General features: G+C 49.3%; 1 protein-coding gene across 2 annotated transcripts in view; it reads right to left on the bottom strand.

Annotated features, from left to right (window-relative positions):
* Positions 1-559: 559 nt before the first annotated feature.
* The window catches only part of LOC144489311 (transportin-2), a 44,669-nt gene continuing 21,795 nt past the window's right edge, over positions 560-23,433 (bottom strand). For both annotated transcript variants that reach the window (XM_078207191.1, XM_078207190.1), the window contains exons 12-24: positions 22,575-22,800; positions 21,320-21,491; positions 17,678-17,764; positions 15,736-15,843; positions 13,954-14,112; positions 12,720-12,807; positions 11,983-12,081; positions 7,246-7,341; positions 6,220-6,295; positions 5,909-6,008; positions 5,103-5,177; positions 2,045-2,177; positions 560-1,566 (exon numbers count right to left, since the gene is read on the bottom strand). In XM_078207191.1, the coding sequence (XP_078063317.1) occupies positions 2,070-2,177; positions 5,103-5,177; positions 5,909-6,008; positions 6,220-6,295; positions 7,246-7,341; positions 11,983-12,081; positions 12,720-12,807; positions 13,954-14,112; positions 15,736-15,843; positions 17,678-17,764; positions 21,320-21,491; positions 22,575-22,800 (1,394 nt within the window). In that variant the 3' untranslated portion in view covers positions 560-1,566; positions 2,045-2,069. The remainder of the gene's footprint in view (positions 1,567-2,044; positions 2,178-5,102; positions 5,178-5,908; positions 6,009-6,219; positions 6,296-7,245; positions 7,342-11,982; positions 12,082-12,719; positions 12,808-13,953; positions 14,113-15,735; positions 15,844-17,677; positions 17,765-21,319; positions 21,492-22,574; positions 22,801-23,433) is intronic.

Below are 23,433 nucleotides of genomic sequence, written 5' to 3'. Positions count from 1 at the left end.
TGATGAATGGTGTGCGACAGATAAAGCAGAAAGACATGTCATCACAAGCTGCTCGCAGCCAATATCATTCCTGATTCTCAAGGCTGTTACACCAGGCTGTGTCCATCAGCTTCAGGCCTGCCCCTCAGGCTGCAGCTTTTCAAATCAGGGCAAGTTGCCACAGGGGTGATCAAAACATCAGGAGACCATCTGGATCCTTCTGGTTTAAAGAGAAGGTGGGCAGGCGGGCACTTCCAACATGAAATCACTGCATTTGACACCAATCATTGCCAAAAATTCTAATGGGAAGGGCTTAATCTGGGAACATGAAATCCCAGCAAATGCACTGACTAAAAAGTGAGATGCCACAGTAAATATACCTCCCTGATCACAACTCCCCTCCCACCCCCGGACCCCTGCCCTCTCTAGCACCAATTCCCTGCTGTCCTTATGAGCTAGTCAACAGTTGTGCCTCTCCCATCTCCCAACACAGCAGCGAAAAACTGCTCAGTTCCTAGGTCTGTCCAGTCAAAGGTCAACACTTCACCAGTATCCAATGAGACACACGGGTCAAATTGTTCAGTTACACGGAGCTAATTATTAATATCTTTAAAAAAGGTCACAAGTGCAACCAAGTGTCTTTTTAGAAAAGGTTTGTGTTTTTCTCTTTGAACACTTGCCATTTTAGTTTACACTTTTGTTTTAAGGATAAGACGACAAGAGAACGCAGCAGCACATTATCACAAAAAACAAACCCAAAGAGTTGATTGTTTGACAGGGCATTACCACAGCATGACAGTACAGACATGCTTCATTACAGTATCAAGATACAGGCTTGCACACCAGCCTCTCCTACCCACATCCGGCCTCTCGAGGGGAGCGGAAGGCTGAGCGTCAGTCCACATCGGACGATCCTTTACAACCCAATCGGAAAAGATAGTGAAGCCTTGATCTACACACACACATTACCACTCATCACGTTCTATTCAGAGATCACTAGACTATTACAGCTCACCTCCATGCAGTCTAGCTTTAAACAGTGACTCTCTTTTTGACGACTGCTGGGGGTATCTATGCGACAGTACAAAGCTCGGTATGCTTTCTAGTTTTAATGTGTTAAAAAAAGTTTGTTTGCTTTTTAATTTTAAAAACTTCTACTCTTAAACCACGGCACAAGCATCAGACTTGTAATGTCCCAAATTTGGATGGACAAGGCCGTTTGAATCTAGCTGATTTTATTTTAATCTTGTGGAATTCCTCACTACGCTTGCCTATATTTTAATTTATTTTCCTAAATTTCCCACACTTTGCCCCCTCCCGAGTTGTCCAACTGAGAGATTTGACCCTTGGGATCTTTGGAATGTCCCGTGTGTTGTGGCAGATTCCCTCTTCAGAAAGAAGGTGTACCAGATCTTGCTGCCGAATTAATCCAGTTTGCTCTGGTTTAGAGGCTGTTTTTCCCCCGATATTTTCGGAGAAAGGGGGCGTGTTTTTAGTCCCACCAACTCCACCCTAACCCCCCAATGACAGGGCAGTGCAACTCTTAGATGTGGATGATTTCCCAGTAGCCCTCCCAGCAACAGAAACCTGACAAGAGAGAGAGAGAGAGAGACAGACTTTAGTATTAATCCAGAGCACATCAGGAGTTAATAAATCACATCAAAATCACAAGGACCCTAATGGTCAATGAATCAGCTTTAAATTCCACAATAGTTATTCCTCTCCATTCCCCCAAAACAGACCTTAAGCAGCACCAAGAATCTCTGCCCACCAGTACAGTCTGCCAGGACAGACCAGTGCAGGCACCAGGATTCTGTTGAGTGCTGGAAGAGAATGGACTTCCCAACCTCATTCCCATTTCAAATCCCTTCGAGAAAAGGCTCGGATTTTCAGTCCAATGCAGAGACCGGGAATCAACCACCAGGAAATGAGACAGCTTCCAACACCACCACCAAACCCAAGACAGCCGCTGAGCAAGCCAGGTCAGGGAGATGTCGGAGGAATGGCTAACTGCGCTCCTCAGGTTAAACCCCAAGCTATTCCTGCCCCGCCTCAGGATACCCACCTGACATTGTGTCCCTTAATTTCAGCTATACGCCATAGAACGCAGACAGTCGCTCCTTTAGAAGCGGTGGGAACTGTTCTGAAAACTGTTGCCAGTTCTCCTCACCAACCTGTTCCTTGAAGCCATGCAGGATCTGCAAGACGAGACAAACACCGATCGTAATGTTAGAAAGTAGCGACTGATAGGTCTTGGTGTAGCCTCATCATTCATTATGAACTCTTTTGGTGGTAACACAACTGCATCAAGACAGGAAGAATCATTAAAATTCCCCCTTTTCCCCATGGCTTTAATTGCAGCAAGTAGCACACATTCAAAAGTGGGGTAAATGCATCATCCAATGTCACAGTAACCTACACACTATAGGCCACCCGTTTCAATTGTCTGTGCTGCATGAGCGGCGTGTGAACGTGTGTGTAAATTAGTCCTTCAGCAGCCCTGGATCACTAATCACATCCATGTTGGAAGGGACTTATCTGCCAGGATTTACACACCGTTGTATTTATACAACAGTCTCCGATGTAGCAAAATATCCTCGCGCATTTCACCACAGTGTAATTAAATAATTAAAATGGTGCCAAAGATGAGGACACGAGGACAGATGACTAAACATTTAAATAGCATCTTAAGGAGCGTTGGGGAGGACACAGAAGTCTGGAGGAATTCAGCAGAAGAAAGGCTGAGGTGGGGCCAGAGATGAGCAACAAACAGAGGGGGAAACAGTTGATCTTGGCTGCGAGGATGTGGGGAAGCTCAGCTCCAGTTAAAATAGGCCACAAGAGGATACAAACAGTGGGATGGAATGGCCAGGAAACAGTTGGTAACGACGACAATAACTTCAGTTTTCTCCATGTTTCACTGGGGAGCACTCCAGCTCATTCAATCCTCCATGTGGGACAATCACAGAGGCAGTGGGGCAGAGGGGAAAGATTGGGTGCTGTCAACATACACATCACGATTCCAGATCAGGAGCACCCCAGAACCCCAAAGGCATGCTATACCAGAGTGATCCAAGATAAACACTGAAACGGTGATGTGAGTTAAAGCTCCCCAATCCAGAGATTAGATCACTAAACATAGAAACTAGAAGCAGGAGGAGGCCATTCGGCCCTTCGAGCCTGCTCCGCCATCCATTCTGATCAAATTCAATATCCTGATTCCCCCCACCTCCCATATCCCTTGATTCCTTTAGCCGCAAGAGCTATATCTAATTTCTTCTTGAAATCAGACAACATTTTGACCTCAACTACATTCTGTGGGAGTGAATTCCACACATTCACCACCCTCTGGGTGAAGAAATTTCTCCTCACCTCAGTAGTAAAAGGTTTACCCCTTATCCTCAAACTATGACCCCTAGTTCTGAACTGCCCCACCATCGGGAACATTCTTTCTGAATCTACCCTGTCTAACCCTGTTAGAATTTTATAAGTTTCTGTGAGATCCCCTCTCACTCTTCTAAACTCCAATGAATATAATTCTAACCGGCTTTGTCTCTCCTCATATGACAGGCCTGCCATCCCAGGAATCAGCCTGGTAAACCTTTGCTGAAACCCCCTCTATAGCAAGGACATCCTTCCTCAGATAAGGACACCAAAACTGCACACAATACGCCAGGTGTGGCCTCACCAACAATTGCAGCAAAACATCCCTATACTCAAATCCTCTCGCTATGAAGGCCAACATACCATTTGCCTCCTTTACTGCCTGCTGTACCTGCATGCTTACTTTCAGCGACTGATGCACGAGGACTCCAAGGTCATGTTGAGTATCAGCCTCTTTCAATTTACACCCATTCAAGTAATAATCTGTCTTCTATCATTGCTACCAAAGTGGATAACCTCACATTTATCCACATTATACTGCATCTGCCATGCAGATGCCCACACACCCAGCCTGTCCAAATCACACTGAAGCATCTCTGCATCCTCCTCACAGCTCACCCTCCCACCCAACTTTGTATCATCTGTAAAATTTGGAAATAATACATTCAGTTCCCTTTTCCAAATCATTGATATATAATGTGAACAGTTGGGGTCCTAGCACAGATCCCTGCGGAACCCCGCTAGTCACTGCCTGCCAATCAGAAAAAGACCCATTTATGCCAACTCTTTGCTTCCTATCTGCTGACTAGCTTTCTATCCATCTCAAGACATTACCTGCAATCCCATGCATTTTAACTTTACACAGTAGACTGTTATGTGAGACCTTGCCGAAAGCCTTCTGAAAGTCTAAATAAACCACATCCACTGGTTCTCCTTGGTCAACTCTATTAGTTACATCCTCAAAAAATTCCAATAGATTCGTCAAGCATGATTCCCCTTTGTAAATTCATGCTGACTTTGTCTGATTATACCACTGCCTTCCAAATGCCGAGCTGTGAAATCCTTGATAATAGACTCCAGCAACTTCCCCAGTACCGACGTTAGGCTCACTGGTCTATAGTTCCCTGTTTTCTCTCTACCTTCCTTTCTGAATAGCGGGCTTACGTTAGCCACTCTCCAATCTGTAGGAACCAGTCCAGAGTCCAAAGGATTTTGGAAAATATCCACCAATAGATCTATTTCCAGGGCCACTTCCTTAAGTACTCTGGGATGAAGTTTATCAGGACCTGGAGATTTATCCACCTTCAATCCCATCAATTTCCCCAAAACCGTTTCTCGACCAATGCGGATTTCCTTCAGCTCCTCACTAAAACATGTTTCTCTCAGCACTTCTTTTGTGAAGACTGAAGCAATGAATAAAGTACAAATGTAATTCCTTGGCCATTTCTTTATTCCCCGTTATGAATTCTCCTGTTTCTGACTGTAAGGGGCCTACATTCGTTTTTGTCAATCTTTTTCACCACATCCATAATAGTAAGAGCGAAGGGGCAAACGAGTTCCTCGCTGGTTACTCGGAGTATATTATCATCGTGCTGTACATCCCACCAGACAGCAGCAACACTTCACAGTTCAAACAGTGAGGAAGCAGCTGCAGTGACCAAGTGAAGCAACAGATTGGTAAATTGGGGATGAGTGCAAGTGCAGAGATGCAGGAAAGATTTCACAGAATGAACACCTACCTTGTAAAACATGTCACGCAGGTCATCCTTTGGGCTCACCCACGAAGCAACAGCATCGCAAAAGAAGATGAAGTCCTACAAGAAACAAAAGTTCCGTCTTAATCTGTTAACATTGTGCACTGTGCAGTGCTGCCCATCCAGCACATTTAGTGGCTAGCGCTGCTGCCTCAGCGCCAGGGACATCCAGGACCCAGGGCCAATTCCAGCCTTGGGTCACTGTCTGTGTGGAGCTTGCATGTTCTTCCCGTGTCGGCATGGACTTCCTCCCACAGTCGGAAAGATGTGCAGGTTAGGTGGATTGGCCATGCCCAAGATATATAGCTTAGGGGGATTTTCAGGATGAAATATGTGGGGTTATGGGGTAGGAGCTGGTGCAGACTCGGTGGGCTGAATGGCCTCCTTCTGCAGGGATTCCATGATACAAGGCCCAGTTATGTAGAGAAGCTGCCTAAAACGCGAACCTGCAAATGGACTAAAGGCAAAGCAACTGGAGTAACATTGCACATTAACTCCCTCATCAGAACTCTGCCTCTTCCCACATGCCTGTGCTGGCTCCGGGCTCCAATCCCACAGACATTGATGTGAGCCCAAGTGGCAACATGAGCCATTCCAGAGGAGGTCAATTCTGTATTCACCCAATGTGGATATTTTGCAGGAGTTATTAGATTGTGATCAGAGGCAGGAACTCTGCCCGACGTTCTCCTCTTTAAACCAGTGGGCCCAGATCACAGTCACTCAGTCTGAGATCAGCCAACTCAACACTGACCGAGAACAGTGACATTTCAGACAGAAAACCAGACCCTTACCTGCACCACACCCCCAGGATTCACACCAATCATCATACAGATCCCTCGGAACGCAGAATCCTTCTCTTCATTATCACGTATATTTCGCAAAGACGTGCACCTGGGAATTACAAAAGCACACTCAGAATCTGGATGCAGCAAAATGGGAGTGTCTTTCAGCCGTCCCTAGCTCTCTGTGAAGCTGATGCACATTATTGCCCCAGGCTGGCCTGAGCGTCAGAGTGATCAGCTCACAAACGAGGTCAGAGAGCCTATTCTTTGGCTCTGGGCTGAAAACAGAAGGAGGGAGGGAACAGGAAATGAACACTCACCACGGTCTGATGAACTGCTGCAGCATGGGTGCAACTTCCTGGGGACATACATAACCTAGACGGCCAATGGTAATAGCTGAGGGGAGGAGAGACAGGAAAATTAACCAACAGCTTAAACATCATTAGTTACAGCTTCTCCCAGAGTCAACACGCTCAGAATAGAAATGTTCAACATCCTTTAGTTCAGGATTCAAATGTCTGCATTTTCTAATCATCACAGCAGTGTTGCAGAGTGCCATAGTCACCACCCTAACCCACCTGCCCAATTGATAAATGCACTAGTGCCCTGTCCTGTGGGTTACATCTGGTATTTACAGCCACAGACTGCTCCAAAAACAACCCCGAGAAACCACAAAGGTACATTACACTTGCCCCAGGATTAGGGAGTGAGGGTGAGAGGCAGCTATCTCCAAGCTGCTGCAGAATGCCCTGGAGCATCACTACCAGCTTAACGTTTATTTATTAGTGTCACAAGTAGGCTTACATTAACACTGCAATGAAGTTACTGTGAAAATCCCCTAGTCGCCACACTCCGGGGTTCAGGTACACCGAGGGAGAATTTGGCATGTCCAATGCACCCTAACCAGCACTTCTTTGGGACTGTGGGAGGAAACCGGAGCACCCACAGGAAACCCATGCAGACACGGGGAGAACGTGCAGACTCCACGCACACAATGACCCAAGCCAGGAATCAACCCTGGATCCCTGGCGACATGAGGCAGCAGTGCTAACCACTGGGCCACCGTGCTGCCCCAGATGTGAAGTGTAGACATATTGAGTGCTCACAATACACTGTGTCTACAGAGTCAGACTAATGCACATCTCATTCCAAAGCTGCTGGCTGTAGCTCAATGATGGTGGTTATTTCCCACCTGCCCTGCATTCAGACACAGCTTTCACCGGGTCAGCAACTCGGGTGGGCATGGGCAAGTCAGGAAAATCATTTCAGCAGCTTTTATATGAACACGCTCACTTTTGACCCCAAGCCCAGGACACCCGAGACGTGTACATCAGCTTCTAACTTACCAGTGTTCTCGAGTAGAGTCTTGGGAGTGTTTGGTCTGTTGATGATCTCCACCAAGTTATTCAGAACCAGTGACACATACGGTTGCATCTCAGCACCTACCAGCACAGAAAATGCAGGTTCAGATTCCACTCCACTGATATTCAGCAATTACATGCAGAACGGTATCTTTAACATGCTAAAACCCAGATGTTTCACAAGAGTGTAATCAAATATCCCTTCTTCATTATTTCAATGTTCTTTCCTGTCCATTCTTGGGACGTGAATATTACTGCCTAGACCAGCATTCGCTGCCCATTCTCAACTGTCCTGAAGGTGGTGGTGAGACATTGCAGTACACGTGTTGTGGGGCACACGCACACGTGTTGTGGGGCACACGCGTTGTGGGGCACACGCGTTGTGGGGCACACGCGTTGTGGGGCACACGCGTTGTGGGGCACACGCGTTGTGGGGCACACGCGTTGTGGGGCACACGCGTTGTGGGGCACACGCGTTGTGGGGCACACGCGTTGTGGGGCACACGCGTTGTGGGGCACACGCGTTGTGGGGCACACGCGTTGTGGGGCACACGCGTTGTGGGGCACACGCGTTGTGGGGCACACGCGTTGTGGGGCACACGCGTTGTGGGGCACACGCGTTGTGGGGCACACGCGTTGTGGGGCACACGCGTTGTGGGGCACACGCGTTGTGGGGCACACGCGTTGTGGGGCACACGCGTTGTGGGGCACACGCGTTGTGGGGCACACGCGTTGTGGGGCACACGCGTTGTGGGGCACACGCGTTGTGGGGCACACGCGTTGTGGGGCACACGCGTTGTGGGGCACACGCGTTGTGGGGCACACGCGTTGTGGGGCACACGCGTTGTGGGGCACACGCGTTGTGGGGCACACGCGTTGTGGGGCACACGCGTTGTGGGGCACACGCGTTGTGGGGCACACGCGTTGTGGGGCACACGCGTTGTGGGGCACACGCGTTGTGGGGCACACGCGTTGTGGGGCACACGCGTTGTGGGGCACACGCGTTGTGGGGCACACGCGTTGTGGGGCACACGCGTTGTGGGGCACACGCGTTGTGGGGCACACGCGTTGTGGGGCACACGCACACGTGTTGTGGGGCACACGCACACGTGTTGTGGGGCACACGCACACGTGTTGTGGGGCACACGCACACGTGTTGTGGGGCACACGCACACGTGTTGTGGGGCACACGCACACGTGTTGTGGGGCACACGCACACGTGTTGTGGGGCACACGCACACGTGTTGTGGGGCACACGCACACGTGTTGTGGGGCACACGCACACGTGTTGTGGGGCACACGCACACGTGTTGTGGGGCACACGCACACGTGTTGTGGGGCACACGCACACGTGTTGTGGGGCACACGCACACGTGTTGTGGGGCACACGCACACGTGTTGTGGGGCACACGCACACGTGTTGTGGGGCACACGCACACGTGTTGTGGGGCACACGCACACGTGTTGTGGGGCACACGCACACGTGTTGTGGGGCACACGCACACGTGTTGTGGGGCACACGCACACGTGTTGTGGGGCACACGCACACGTGTTGTGGGGCACACGCACACGTGTTGTGGGGCACACGCACACGTGTTGTGGGGCACACGCACACGTGTTGTGGGGCACACGCACACGTGTTGTGGGGCACACGCACACGTGTTGTGGGGCACACGCACACGTGTTGTGGGGCACACGCACACGTGTTGTGGGGCACACGCACACGTGTTGTGGGGCACACGCACACGTGTTGTGGGGCACACGCACACGTGTTGTGGGGCACACGCACACGTGTTGTGGGGCACACGCACACGTGTTGTGGGGCACACGCACACGTGTTGTGGGGCACACGCACACGTGTTGTGGGGCACACGCACACGTGTTGTGGGGCACACGCACACGTGTTGTGGGGCACACGCACACGTGTTGTGGGGCACACGCACACGTGTTGTGGGGCACACGCACACGTGTTGTGGGGCACACGCACACGTGTTGTGGGGCACACGCACACGTGTTGTGGGGCACACGCACACGTGTTGTGGGGCACACGCACACGTGTTGTGGGGCACACGCACACGTGTTGTGGGGCACACGCACACGTGTTGTGGGGCACACGCACACGTGTTGTGGGGCACACGCACACGTGTTGTGGGGCACACGCACACGTGTTGTGGGGCACACGCACACGTGTTGTGGGGCACACGCACACGTGTTGTGGGGCACACGCACACGTGTTGTGGGGCACACGCACACGTGTTGTGGGGCACACGCACACGTGTTGTGGGGCACACGCACACGTGTTGTGGGGCACACGCACACGTGTTGTGGGGCACACGCACACGTGTTGTGGGGCACACGCACACGTGTTGTGGGGCACACGCACACGTGTTGTGGGGCACACGCACACGTGTTGTGGGGCACACGCACACGTGTTGTGGGGCACACGCACACGTGTTGTGGGGCACACGCACACGTGTTGTGGGGCACACGCACACGTGTTGTGGGGCACACGCACACGTGTTGTGGGGCACACGCACACGTGTTGTGGGGCACACGCACACGTGTTGTGGGGCACACGCACACGTGTTGTGGGGCACACGCACACGTGTTGTGGGGCACACGCACACGTGTTGTGGGGCACACGCACACGTGTTGTGGGGCACACGCACACGTGTTGTGGGGCACACGCACACGTGTTGTGGGGCACACGCACACGTGTTGTGGGGCACACGCACACGTGTTGTGGGGCACACGCACACGTGTTGTGGGGCACACGCACACGTGTTGTGGGGCACACGCACACGTGTTGTGGGGCACACGCACACGTGTTGTGGGGCACACGCACACGTGTTGTGGGGCACACGCACACGTGTTGTGGGGCACACGCACACGTGTTGTGGGGCACACGCACACGTGTTGTGGGGCACACGCACACGTGTTGTGGGGCACACACACGTGTTGTGGGGCACACACACGTGTTGTGGGGCACACACACGTGTTGTGGGACACACACACGTGTTGTGGGACACACACACGTGTTGTGGGACACACACACGTGTTGTGGGACACACACACGTGTTGTGGGACACACACACGTGTTGTGGGACACACACACGTGTTGTGGGACACACACACGTGTTGTGGGACACACACACGTGTTGTGGGACACACACGTGTTGTGGGACACACACGTGTTGTGGGACACACACGTGTTGTGGGACACACACGTGTTGTGGGACACACACGTGTTGTGGGACACACACGTGTTGTGGGACACACACGTGTTGTGGGACACACACGTGTTGTGGGACACACACGTGTTGTGGGACACACACGTGTTGTGGGACACACACGTGTTGTAGGACACACACGTGTTGTAGGACACACACGTGTTGTAGGACACACACGTGTTGTAGGACACACACGTGTTGTAGGACACACACGTGTTGTAGGACACACACGTGTTGTAGGACACACACGTGTAGTTCAGCAGTGAATGCCAGGGTTCTGACCCAGCAATAGTGAAGAAATGGAGATATCTTTCCATGTCAGGATGGTGAGTGACTTGGAGGGGAACTTGTAGGTGGCAATGTCCCCATTCACCTGATGTCCATGTCCTTCTAGATGCGAGCGATTGTGGGATTGGAAGGTTCTACCCAAGGAGGATTGTTGAGTTGCTGCAGTGCATCTTGTAGATGGTACACACAGCTGCCACTGTGCATCAGTGATGGAGGGAATCAATATTTCTAATCAAGCAGCCTGCTGTGCCCTGGATTGTGCCGAGAACATCCTGGTGGAGCTGCACTCATCCAGGCAAGTAGAGAGAGTATTCAAACACACTTCTAACTTGTACCTTGTGGCTGGAGGGCATGTTTTAGGGAGTCAGGAAGCAAGTTACTTGCTGCAGAATTCCCAGTAGCAGACCTGCTCCTGAAGCCTCAGTATTTATGTGACACTGATGAAGGGTCATCTAGACTTGAAATGTTAGCTCTATCGCTCCACACAGGCTATCTGATCTGCTGAGATATTCCAGCATTTTCTGTCTTTATTTATATGACTGGTCCAGTTCAGTTACTGCTCAATGGTAACCCCAAGTTCAAACTTAACACTCCATCTGCCCTTCAACTCGGAGTGAACTCACTAATCCAAATATCACTATAGCAGCAACCTAACATAGCAGCAGAGTGCACTTAGTACATGTATTTTCTTCAGCTGCTGAGATTCCTCGCCCATCTGTGTGTTCAGTTTAAAGTTTCATGCACATGATATTCTTCCAGGTTACTGAACCAAAGGCCTTGCATTGCACACCGCCTGACCAACCTCGTACTCAGACAGTTCCAAAGGGACAGGGATCACGATGACATCAGCTTGGGGCTATGGGATTATCCCGCTCAGTTCCCATTGTTCACTCGGTGACCGCGCGATGGGAGTGACCTCACATCTGAGGTCAATCCGCTCATGAAGCCAGTCACTAGGCAGGATTCTAGTTCACAAATTAAAACTATTGTGCGTGCAAAGTCCAAGGTCAAGGTTAGGCAATTGTAGCTCCAAGTGAAGTTAGCTTTGCAGCACAGGCCAAGGGCAATAGCAGCTGGATTCTGCTCTATGAGATTCAGAGCATAGCAAGAAAGATCATATCCCCACACGATGAATAACAAGGAATCAGTAAATGCCCCATCACTCTCCTCCCAGCTTCAGACTTTACCTAAAGCAATAACTCACCCATCTGCATGCAGATTTCTCCAATCGCCCAGGTGGCATTATTGCACACAGAAATAAACTCAGGGTTCAGGTTGGTTCCCAAGATTGGCATGAACTCAGCTAGGAGGTGGGGGAGGTAGGGAAGAAAGAGAAATGGAGTTAAAATCCGGTAACAAAAAGGGAAATGTCTCAGCCCTGAGCCCACTTTACAAATCCCACCCACCCTCCGGAGGTGACCTGGAGCCTGGATTTGAGATCAAAGAAATCACAGAAACCCGACAGTGCAGCAGGAGGCCATTCAGCCCATCGAGCCTGCACCGACAACAATCCCACCCAGGCCCTACCCCTGTAAGTCAGCTCAGTACCTGGAGCAAGGCTTCAGATTCAAACAGTTCCTCAGGACACGGACAACTCAGCAACATCAATGGTTGGGGACAGCCGCTATTCCTGCTGCCCACTAACCAGCTGGCTTCCAGTCACAGGCCAGCTGTCCACTCTCTGGGCAGAGGGGCAGCAGGGACCTGCGGCCAGGTAAAGAATATCGAAGGATCTCTGGATTGGTCAGTATGAATATATAAACAGTCAGAGGGGAGTAATACATTATTCATGGCTTCCAAACACCAGAGAGACTCCCCACAAATTCTCACCCCCGCCCCCTTGCCAGTTACAGGAGGGAGGCTTGAAGAGAACAGCAACAATAAACACAATAATTTAAATGATACAGCAAGGCCCTGGTGTCCAGCCCCCGCTGCACTCACCTATACAGGGTTTCACATGCTGGAAACAGGCTTTGGTGAGATCACCCAAAAGTGCAAATGAACTTTGCCGAACCTCAGGCATTGTATCCTAGACAGAGAGTGATATAGAGAGAGATAGGACAGCACAGGTCACAAAATCCCATCATATAACAACCAAAACATCACTGCATCAACCTTCCAGCACTCTCATCTCACTCGACAAGCCAGGATTCCCTTATGAACAGGAGCCGCCTTTCACTCTCCAATATCTACTTAAATGGAGCAGCACGCCCCGGTTACGGGGACACCCCCCCCCCCCCCCCGGCGAGGACCAGCACCCGGCTTGCGGGGACCAGCGCCCGGCTTATGGGGACAAACCCCGCCCCGAGGACCAGCGCCCAGCTTGCGGGGACACTCTGCCCGGGGACCAGCGACCGGCTTATGGGGACACTCCCCCGTCCCGAGGACCAGCGCTTGGCTTACGGGGACACTCCCCCGTCCCGAGGACCAGCGCTTGGCTTACGGGGACACTCCCCCGTCCCGAGGACCAGCGCCCGGGTTACGGGGACACTCCCCCACCCCAAGGACCAGCGCCCGGGTTACGGGGACACTCCTCAGGCTGGGTTATGAGATAGCCTCTGAGGCTGTGGGGTACTGAACAGTTCAGGTCACGGACTATCAGGGCCTGGGTCAGGTCATATATTCACCCAGCCATCAGGTGATTTATTCACCCAGTGCAGCCTCAGACAAACGTCCGTCATTCAGAGCATTGATGGTAGCATTCTCATTTCAAGCGCTGCTTGCACACATAAATCGGCTCAGTATTGAGGGAGACACTGTAATTCAGACGTGATGTTGAATCAAAGCTGCCATGTTGGGTGGTGATAAAAAGATATCACATCATTACTGGAAGAGCAGGGTCCTGCAGACTGTTTAATCACTCAGTGCTGTTCAAACAGGACAGAGAGGGTGCTGTAAGTCCACGCTTCTTCACAACAAGTACATACACCTCTCGTCACATGGACTACAGGTTCACAGCAAGGTGCTCCAGATTAAAAAGTTCAAAGGTTGTTCACTGAGTGTTTAGATTCAGATCTTCTAGAGTTGCACTAACACTGAAAGTTAGCTTTTATCTGTGACCTTGCTGTGTGAAAATTGGTCACTGTGCTTTCAGTAGGTGACCGTGACTGTACAGCCTGTGAATCACCGAGCTCACTAAAGGAGATATCCAAGTGTCAGTTTCCTTTCCGCTCACCTGCATACACTGGAAAAGCAGGGTCATGATGTTGCTCCGTGCCACCAGCTGTTCCACGTGACCACCCAGTCCCTCCGCCAGGCCACTCAATAGATCCAGTGCTACAATCATAAAGTCCTTGTCTGGAGCCTCGTACTGGTCTGGCTGCGTGTTATACATCTGGAAATATCCACAGCAAAAAACACTCAGTGACAAACAGTCTACAATTCTGCAAAGCACATCATGGAGTCTTAACACACGAGGGGGAGCATCAGCTGTTGATACAAAAGTTACTGTCCTCATCAAACCAGTGGATAGTACAGCGTGGCTCCAGCAGGCCCGGCCCCAATGGGGGCCCTGGTGCAATGGCGGGTGCGGCAGGAGCGTGGCTCCTTATGTTTCCACACAGAAATAGCACTTCATACCTCATTACAAACCTCCTGACAGAAATGTGAAAGGAATGGAGGGAACAGAATTCATTCAAGAGAATCTTTTTGACCAAGTCTCCGTTACCGCAACCACAAAATGGAGTTGAGGATCACATCAGATTAATCATAATCGCAATGAAAAGCGGTGGAGCAAACTCGAAGGGCTAAATGGTCCACATGCGCTCCTACATCTTATGGTGATCTACTTGTGGAGGTCAAACAAGGCAAAGGATTACGCAATAAATGGGAGGATACTGAGAGATGTGGAGGCAGTGAATGTCCACAGATCCCTGAAGGTCGCAGGGCAGATCAATAAGGTGGTTAAGACAGCACCTGGAATCCTTTTGTTTTATAACAGACACCAATATAAGAGAAGTGAGGTTACGCTGAAACCATATAAAATATTAGTTCGGTCAGAATTTAAATACTGTGTGCAGTTCTGGTCATCACATTATAGAAAGGATCGAATTGCATTCGAGAAGGTTCAGAGGAGAGTGACGAGGATGGTGCCAGGACTGGAAAATTTCAGCGATGAGGAAAGATTGGAGACACTGGGGTTAGCCTCCTCTGTTCCAAGGAGAATGAGGGGAGATTGGATCAAAATGTACAAAACTATAAGGGCAGGAGAGAGTGGGTGGGAAGAGAGGTCAGTGACTAAAGGGCATAGATTCAAAATGATTGATAGAAAGATTAGAATGGGGGGGGGGGGGTCACCCGGTGTGGGGGGGGATGGGGGTGAGATAAAGGTTTTTCACCCGGTGGGTCAAGGGGGTCTGGAAAGGATATTGGAGCAGAAACCTACAACTCGTTAACAAGGTGTCTGGATGTGCACTGTCAGTGCTGTAACCTGCAGGGTACAGACCAAATTCCAGAAAGTGGCATTAGGCTGGGTGGCACGTTTTTTGGCACAGACAGGATGGGCTAAACGGCCTCTTTCTGTGCCATGAGCTTGTTATAATTCTGTGAACACCACCCATACGCAGGAGGAATTAAACTGTTTGTAGCAACACTGAATAAAAATAGAAGCTCACAGTTCAGTTAGCACACATTTCTGGTTCTGCTCAGCCGATTAAATGCCCAACAACCCCTCCCCACAGCCCACCCCTCCCATTTTCAAACCTTCTATTGATGAAACACTCCAGCAAATCTACATTAAAATCAAAAGAGGCTGAAGATAAGACCATGGGATTTGGACTATCTCAGTTCACATTAGCTCATCCACCACAACAGCCAGAGCCAGCGTGCATTTTGCCAAGATGCACATTACTACTAAATCTGTGAAAATACTTTGGATGAGAAGGAGTAAAGAAAACTCCCACAATCAAACTTCACAGTGCACGTTCTTTTGATTCAAACACCAGTCAAAAGAGCTTACCATGGCCTGGGCGAGTGTCTTCTGTACAAGTGTTACACAGCGCTGATAGACAGGTTCACAGTAGGGGAGAAAGCCACTCTGCAGAGCAGTGGCTACTGAAGAGAGGCACTAAGGAAGAATAAAGAACAATGAATACTGATGCCACAAATGAGAGGCAATGAGTTTGGGGCAATAGCAACAGGCATCAAGGTAACTACACCTATAACAAAACCATTCGTACTGGCTATGGTTCAGACAAGTGCATGGAAGCTTCAACCACAAGAGCAGCAGAAGCAAGCTGAATAATCGGGTGCACTCTCTACAGCGAGTTTCCAGGAAACCTCTCCACCACCCAAAAACACGGAATTCCCTACTTGTCTCCTGTACTGTTAACTGTGGGCTGGAATCCAGTACCAAGGGCAGTCGTGAAAGCGAGTGTATGAGGGGGTATTATTATAAGCCCAACGTTGTACTCATGAAGTCTTCCATACATACTTTTCAGAGGCAGGTTTCTGGACATTGATCAGGAGTAGGAAACACAGCAAGTGCTCTCTCCAAGCCCAGAGGCATCCCCGAGATCAGCACTAACCAAGGATTATACCAGGAATCTGGCTGCTTTGAGGCTGAGTATCACAGATGAAATGCACCAATTTAGGCAGCATTAAAGACTGCACCCACATTGTAATAAATAACATAAAAATTAATTCCATTTAATATACAGCCCAAATAGTCTGCAAGTGACAATACTCCACACAAATCTCCCTCCATTCTATCAACCTCATTGCACCCTTTCAGCTCATCTTTCTATTCTCCTTCTTCACGGACTACATCTTTCCATCAAAGGCAGCGTGTACGGAGAAAGAGAAACAGTTAATGTTTTAGACTGATGGCCTATCGTCAGAACTGGGAAAGGGTAGAGATGGATAAGGATTTAAGCAAGCAGAAAGGCAGGAAAAAGTGGTGAGGAGAACAAAAGGGAGAGAACCTGATAGGGTGGGAAAGCGGTAAGATTCAATAACAGGAGATGGTAATAAGACAAAAGATTGGTCCAGAGGAGTTGTCAATAGCAGAATTACTTAGATACTATCTGAATAAAAATGGGAGTGGTGGTTATGATCTTTATCCCAGATCTTCAGCATCTGTAGTATTTGCTTTTGCATTTATAACCTCTACTTAGGATTTTCTCCACCCTATTTAGAATTTCGAAGATCTCTGCCAGGTGTCTTAGCCCAAACCTTCTCTACTTTTTAAAAAAGCCCCAGTCTGTTGAATCTTCTACGATAGTGCTGCACTCGCTAGTGTATACCTTTGTCTAGGCTGGAGACCAGAACTGTGCGGAGTGCTGTCAGGATGGCCTGGGCAGGGCCAGGCAACACTCAACCTTCAATATCCCGAGGGGGCAGGGGGTTTTATTCAGGTAATAAAAGGGTGACAGGAACACAACCGTTTTCTACTGGTTGGCGAGTTGGTAACTAGATCAATTAATTTACCTGATGAAGGAACAGCGTCCCGAAAGCTTGTGATACCAAATAAACCTGTTGGACCTTAACTTGGTGTTGTGAGACTTCTTACTGTGCCCACCCCAGTCCAACGCCGGCATCTCCACATCAATTAATTTAAGATCAGGAGGAAATAAGGGGAAAGATTTGCAACAAAAGTGTGTCACCAACAGAAAGCGGTGGAAGCACAATCCATAACTTCATAAAGGGAGAGGGGTAAATATTCAACAAAGATGTACTTTCGTTAGCTGAGGAGAGGAATTAGATGGAGAGCTCTAACAAAGAGGGTCACAGGCCCAAGGAACTAAACATCCTCCTCTGTGTTGTGAAGCCCGAGGATTCTATGAACTGAAACTCTCTGCTTTTCAGTGGCTGCAGAGACAGAACATGAAACCCACTGATCTTCACGTACAACACCACCGCGTCTGTCCACTGGGGTATCATACTGCCCATTGGACACTCACCTCCAGCAGAGGGAAGAGATCCTTATCCTCATCCTTCAACTCGTTCCATTTCTGAATGAGGGGGGGCATTAGTTTCTGGATGTATTCCTGTGGGAGCAGAGTGGAACATTCTGTCGTCAATGTCTGTACTTGTAGCACAACCCAAGTAACCCCAATCCTTTCAATGCAGCAAAGCAGGACAGCTCCCCAGGAAGAGTGGCACAGCAGTTGTTTATCACATTCCGACAGAGACAATAGTTCATTTTTAGATATATAAAAGTTGCAGCCATAAAAGTCAAAATTCAGCAACAACTAATGCACAGAGTGAGCACACTCAGTGTAATGCACACACTGAGTCAGAAAGACCCAGAACAAAGATTCCAAGAAGGGTCTCCATTCTCACAGGTCAGCCATGCCATGCTGAGAGATTTAACAGCTTAAAGCGACCCAGCAACCAGTAAAGCACATAAACACCTGCATTAAGAGTAGGCCACTCAGCCCCTCGAACATGCTCCACCTTCAATAAGATCATAGCTAATTTTAACCTCGATTTCACATTCCCGCCTGCCCCTGGAAATCTTCACACTCCTTCCCTTGCTCATCTAGAATGTGTTCATTTCTGCCCGGACGTTATTTAAAGACTCTGCCTCATCAACCTTTTGAGGAAGAGAATTCTACAGGTGTCTCAACCCGAGAGAGAAATTTCACCCCCTCATCTGACTTAAATGGGCGACCCCTTATTTTTAAACAGTGGCCCAACAGCACGAACAAACTTGCCCGCAAGGATGTTAGTTCCACTCTGGTTCAGATGCAGACTATCCTGCTTGTATAGATCCCACCTTTCCTAGACACAGTCCCAGTGACCCAGGAAGCTAAAGTCTTTCCTCCTGCACCAACTCTTAAGCCACGCGTTCATAGAATCCCTACAGACCATTTGGCTCATTGAGTCTACGCTGATCCCCCAACAGAGCATTCCATCCAGGTCCTATTCCCGTAACCCCATGTTCCTCCCCACGAATCCACCTAACCTGCACATCTTTGGACTGTGGGAGGAAACCAGAGCACCTGGAGGAAACCCATGTAGACACGTGGAGAACGTGCAAAGTCCACACAGTCACCTAAGGCTGGAATTGAACCCGGGTCCCTGGTGCTGAGAGACAGCAGTGCTAAATACTGTGCTAGCATGCTGCTCCTCATTCATCCATGCTCTTCTCCTATTTGTGCTCACTGGCACTGGGAGTAATCCAGAGATTACAACCGGAGAGGTCCTGATTTTTAATCTACTGCTCAACTCCCTGAATTTCTGATGCAAGACCTCATCCCTCTTTCTACCCATGTCATTGATACCAACATGCGCCATGACCTCTGCCTTATCACCCTCCCCCTTTAGGTGCCGTGCAAATTACATGCTTTTGGCTTCAAGTTGATACTATCCTCAACTTCAGTTAACCACGGATGGTGGCTCCTCCCTCTGGAATCTTTCTCTTTAGTTTGGAATGTATTGTTGTATCCTGAAACATCCCCTTAAACTTCTGCTACTGCATCTCTTTTGGCCAATCCCTGAACCCAAATTCACTTTCACTAGCTCGGCTTTCATCCCTTCATAACTGATCTCAAGTTTATACATTAGTCTCGGACCCACTCTTGTCTCACTCAAACTGAATGTCAAATTCAATCACATGATCATTGCTACCTCGGGGTGCCTTCACCACAAGCTCATTAATTAATGCTATCCCATCACACAATACCAGGTCTACTATAGTCTGCTCTCTGATTGAAGAAATTATCCCAAAAACACTTTGTGGCAATCCCATTATTCCAGGCTATATGTAGATTGAAATCCTCAATGAGAATTGTTGTACCTTTCTGACAAGCTCCCACTATTTCTTCTTTGATACCCAGTCCAACTGTGTGATTCCTGTTATGGGGCCTATACACCACTCCCACAACTGATTTCTTGCCTTTATCATTTCTCACCTCTACCCAAACTGCTCCTATATCCAGGCTTCCTGAACTCAGGCCATTTCTCACAATTGCGCTAATATGGTCTTTAATTAACAGAACTTCAAACTTCCAACCCTTCCTCCAAGTCACATTCCCTTCAATATTTAGCTCCCGATCTGTGCTGTTCTACAGCCATGTCTCTGTAATGGCTATTAAATCACACTTATTAATCTCCATTATCACCATCAATCCTTCTTTTTTTCCCCCCAAATGCCACATGCATTCAGACACACGGCCTTGTTTTGAAACTTCTAGCCTTATCTTTATTTTTACCCTTAGGAAAGGTCAGGGAACATAAACCTATCATGGTTTGTTTGTCATTTCCCAAATTAATACCCTCCTCATTTCCCTTGTCTCTATTGTTTGATATTCCACATCTGCCCATATTTGATCCCATATCCCCAGTCTACACTTCCCTAGTTACGGGGTCCTCAAGAATACTGACCCCCATCATGGTTCAAGTGTAACTGTTCCAACGATACAGCCCCCCCACTTTCTCTGATACGGGTGCCGGTTCCCCACGAAGCAGAATCCACCTGTCCCTTCGAGCCACATCTTCATCTCGAATTCTATTTACCCTCTGCCAATTTGCATGCTGCTCAGGTAATAATCCAGAGATCACAACCGCTTTAATGTAGTGCTCAGCTCTTCATATTAACCCAAGCAAATCCTCTTTCCTCGCTCTACCGATATCATTGGTACCTACATGGACCACGAGAACAGGATCCCCACCCTTTCACTGCAAGTTCCTCTCCAACCATGAGCAGCTTCCCTGATACCAGGCAAGCAACACAGCTATCTCGATTCTCACTCCTTGCTATAGAGAACAGTGACACTGTTTACCCCTCACTATACAGTCCCCCACTACCATTACATTCCTTTTAGTTCCCTCTACTTGAATAACTTCCTGCACCAAGATGCCATGAACAGTTTGTTCATTCACCCTGCACAATGTTATCCAGGGGCTCCCACCTCACCTGCCATCCATAACGTACTTTCATTACTTAATTATGTTATTCATTTACTATTTTGCCTTTTCACACATTTTCTCAACTTTACCACCAGTTTGTATCTATTTTAAATCATGGGACTGGAATAGACCTTAACCACTTACCAGATACTCACCAAATAACCAACTCCTTTCCGAGTAAGAACCAATTTCTTACAGGGTGAGAAAGGTTGGAAAAGCATAAGGAGCAATTACTTCACTCCGAAGGGTGGAGAGTCTGTGGGGGAACCAGAGCTCAATGGACACCAGGACAAATTTGCAGAGATAGATCAGTTTGTAATTAGTAGCAGGATGAAGGGTTATGGGGAGTGGGCAGGAGGGTGGACATTGGGCTGTTGAGACCAATCATGGTCAGACTGAATTGTGGAGCAGGCTCGAGGGGCTGAATTACCGACGCCTGATCCTAGTTTTTATGCTCTTAAACAGCGCCCCCCCCAACCCCTCCCCACCAAACTCTCAGGTACACACGGTGCGCTGCCCTGTGCTTGTGGAGAATGAATTGCATCTCCTGGGCCAACACTGTTAATTTAGAACCAAGGTGAGCGTGACAAATGCAGTCAGCAGCCCACCACGGCAGGGGTCGCTGGTGTGAGTTTGAATCTACACACCGGGCCCTCTGACCTCACTGTATAAAAATATCTGCTACCTACTGGCTGATTGAGGTGGTGTCCCACAGAGTCGGCCAGTGTACCAATGGCATCATACAGAATCAGCAGGTTCTTGTGCTGGTACTTCCCAAATGCAAAGACCAGCGTGTCAAGGATGTAACTGAGGTACGGGACCAGCTCTGTGCAGGCTTCCTCCTCCAATGTAGCAAACGCACTGCAGGGAGAAGAAAGGCAGAGTGAGCGACATAGCTTGGAATTGGCAGGTTCAGGCAGGAGAAACTTACAATCAACAGGCGGGAGTGAAATCAGTTCTAAATTCTATTACCCCCTTCCCCACCAGCTCAGGGCACTCAATACCCTCGACCGCAGACAACCAGGTGCCAAATTAGACATTGTGAATACACATCATTCTTACGTACATTAGGTTTATTCATCACTTCCATAGACATAAGCAGCATAGAGCTGAAAACAAGATGTACCCTCACGGGCAGCACGGTGGCACAGTGCTTAGCACTGCTGCCTCACAGCTCCGGGGACCTGGTTTGATTACCGGCTTGGGTCACTGTCTGTGTGGAGTTTTCACTTTCTCCCTGTGTCCGTGTGGGTTTCCTCCGGGTGCTCCGGTTTCCTCCCACACGCCAAAGATGTGCAGGTTAGGTTGATTGGCCATGCTAAAATTGCCGCTTGGTGTCCCGGGATGCGTAGGTTAGAGGGATTAGTGGGGTAAATGTGAGAGGTTACGGGGATAGGGCCTGGGTGGGATTGTTGTCGGTGGAGACTCGATGGGCTCAATGGCCTCCTTCTGCTCTGTAGGGATTCTATGATCAACCCTGCTGACCAGCTCTCCCCACTTCCCAAAACTGCTAAACCTACAGACAGTAACCAGGACTTCTTCACACATGCTGAAGATTACACTGAACCCAACATGTGGTTCACCTATCAGGCAACCTGTGTTTCAGTCCAAACAATGAAAAAGCTTTTAGGCTCATGTGACTGGCACTGGGATAATGCCAGTTTCCAGTACCCATGGCCAGGCTTCACTCTGGCCGGTGACCATCTGACAAAAGGCATCACCCAACATGCAGAAGTCTGCAGATAGCAATCAATCAGTGATGGGTCACGTGCTGCTCTCCCCCCTTCTCTGGCACAGGGGATGGTTTCTTTTGGTTAAGAGTTTTGTGTCATTCAGTATCTTGTCAAACAGCCATCAGCAACACTAAGAACAGCTCGACGCGAGTGGGTTGTACACAACTGCAGGCTCTATAATGGGGAGAGGGACCCTGAAAGCCCACCTCACCTGCACGCTGCCTCCTGTACCCGCTTATTTCCATCCAAGATTCGCTTCAGGAGTTCAGTCATCAGTGGTTTGAGATACTGGTCTGGCGGCTGGCTGACCACCCAGTGGGCATAGCGGCTGAGTGTCCAGCAGGCTATTGAACGCACCAGTGCCTTCTTATCCGGCAGACACTGTATGAGGTGTGGGATCAGCTCAGGGAGGTAGGGGACCATCCCTTGCATACAACCTGGGGGCACAAACAAAGAAAGATGAGGCACAAACCAACAGGGAAAGGATGAGCAAGATCACTATCCTCATTGTGTGAGGTTAACAGACTCAAACTGCTACCACAAGAGAGTCGTGAATCACGGCACTTTCTTCCTCAAAAGGCAGTGGGGAAAGTGTCTGAATATTTTTAAGGCAGAGGTAGATAGAGGACTGATAAACAAGGAAGTAAACGGTTATTACTGGGGGCAACCTGGAATGCAGAATTGAGGTTGCTATCAGATCAGCCATCATCTTGGGCGGCAGGATGGCACAGTGGTTAGCACTGCTGCCTCACAGCACCAGGGACCTGGGTTCAATTCTGGCCGTGGGTCACTGTCTGTGTGGAGTTTGCACATTCTCCCCTGTGTCTGCGTGGGTTTCCTCCAGGTGCTCCAGTTTCCTCCCACAGTCCAAAGATGAGCGGGTTAGGTTGATTGGCCATGGTAAATTAACCTTAGTGTCACAGGGATTAGCAGGGCAAATATGAGGGGTTACGGGAATAGGGGCTGGGTGGGATTCTGGTCGGTGCAGACTCAATGGGCTGAATGGCCTCTTTCTGAACTGTAGGGATTCTATGAAATCTTAATGGGCCGAATGGCCTACTCCTGCTCCT

The sequence above is a fragment of the Mustelus asterias genome, unplaced genomic scaffold (genome assembly GCF_964213995.1).
Source record: "Mustelus asterias unplaced genomic scaffold, sMusAst1.hap1.1 HAP1_SCAFFOLD_2120, whole genome shotgun sequence".
Taxonomy (NCBI): domain Eukaryota; kingdom Metazoa; phylum Chordata; class Chondrichthyes; order Carcharhiniformes; family Triakidae; genus Mustelus; species Mustelus asterias.
Note: the sequence above shows the minus strand (reverse complement) of the source record. Positions and strands in the feature narration are given on the sequence as shown.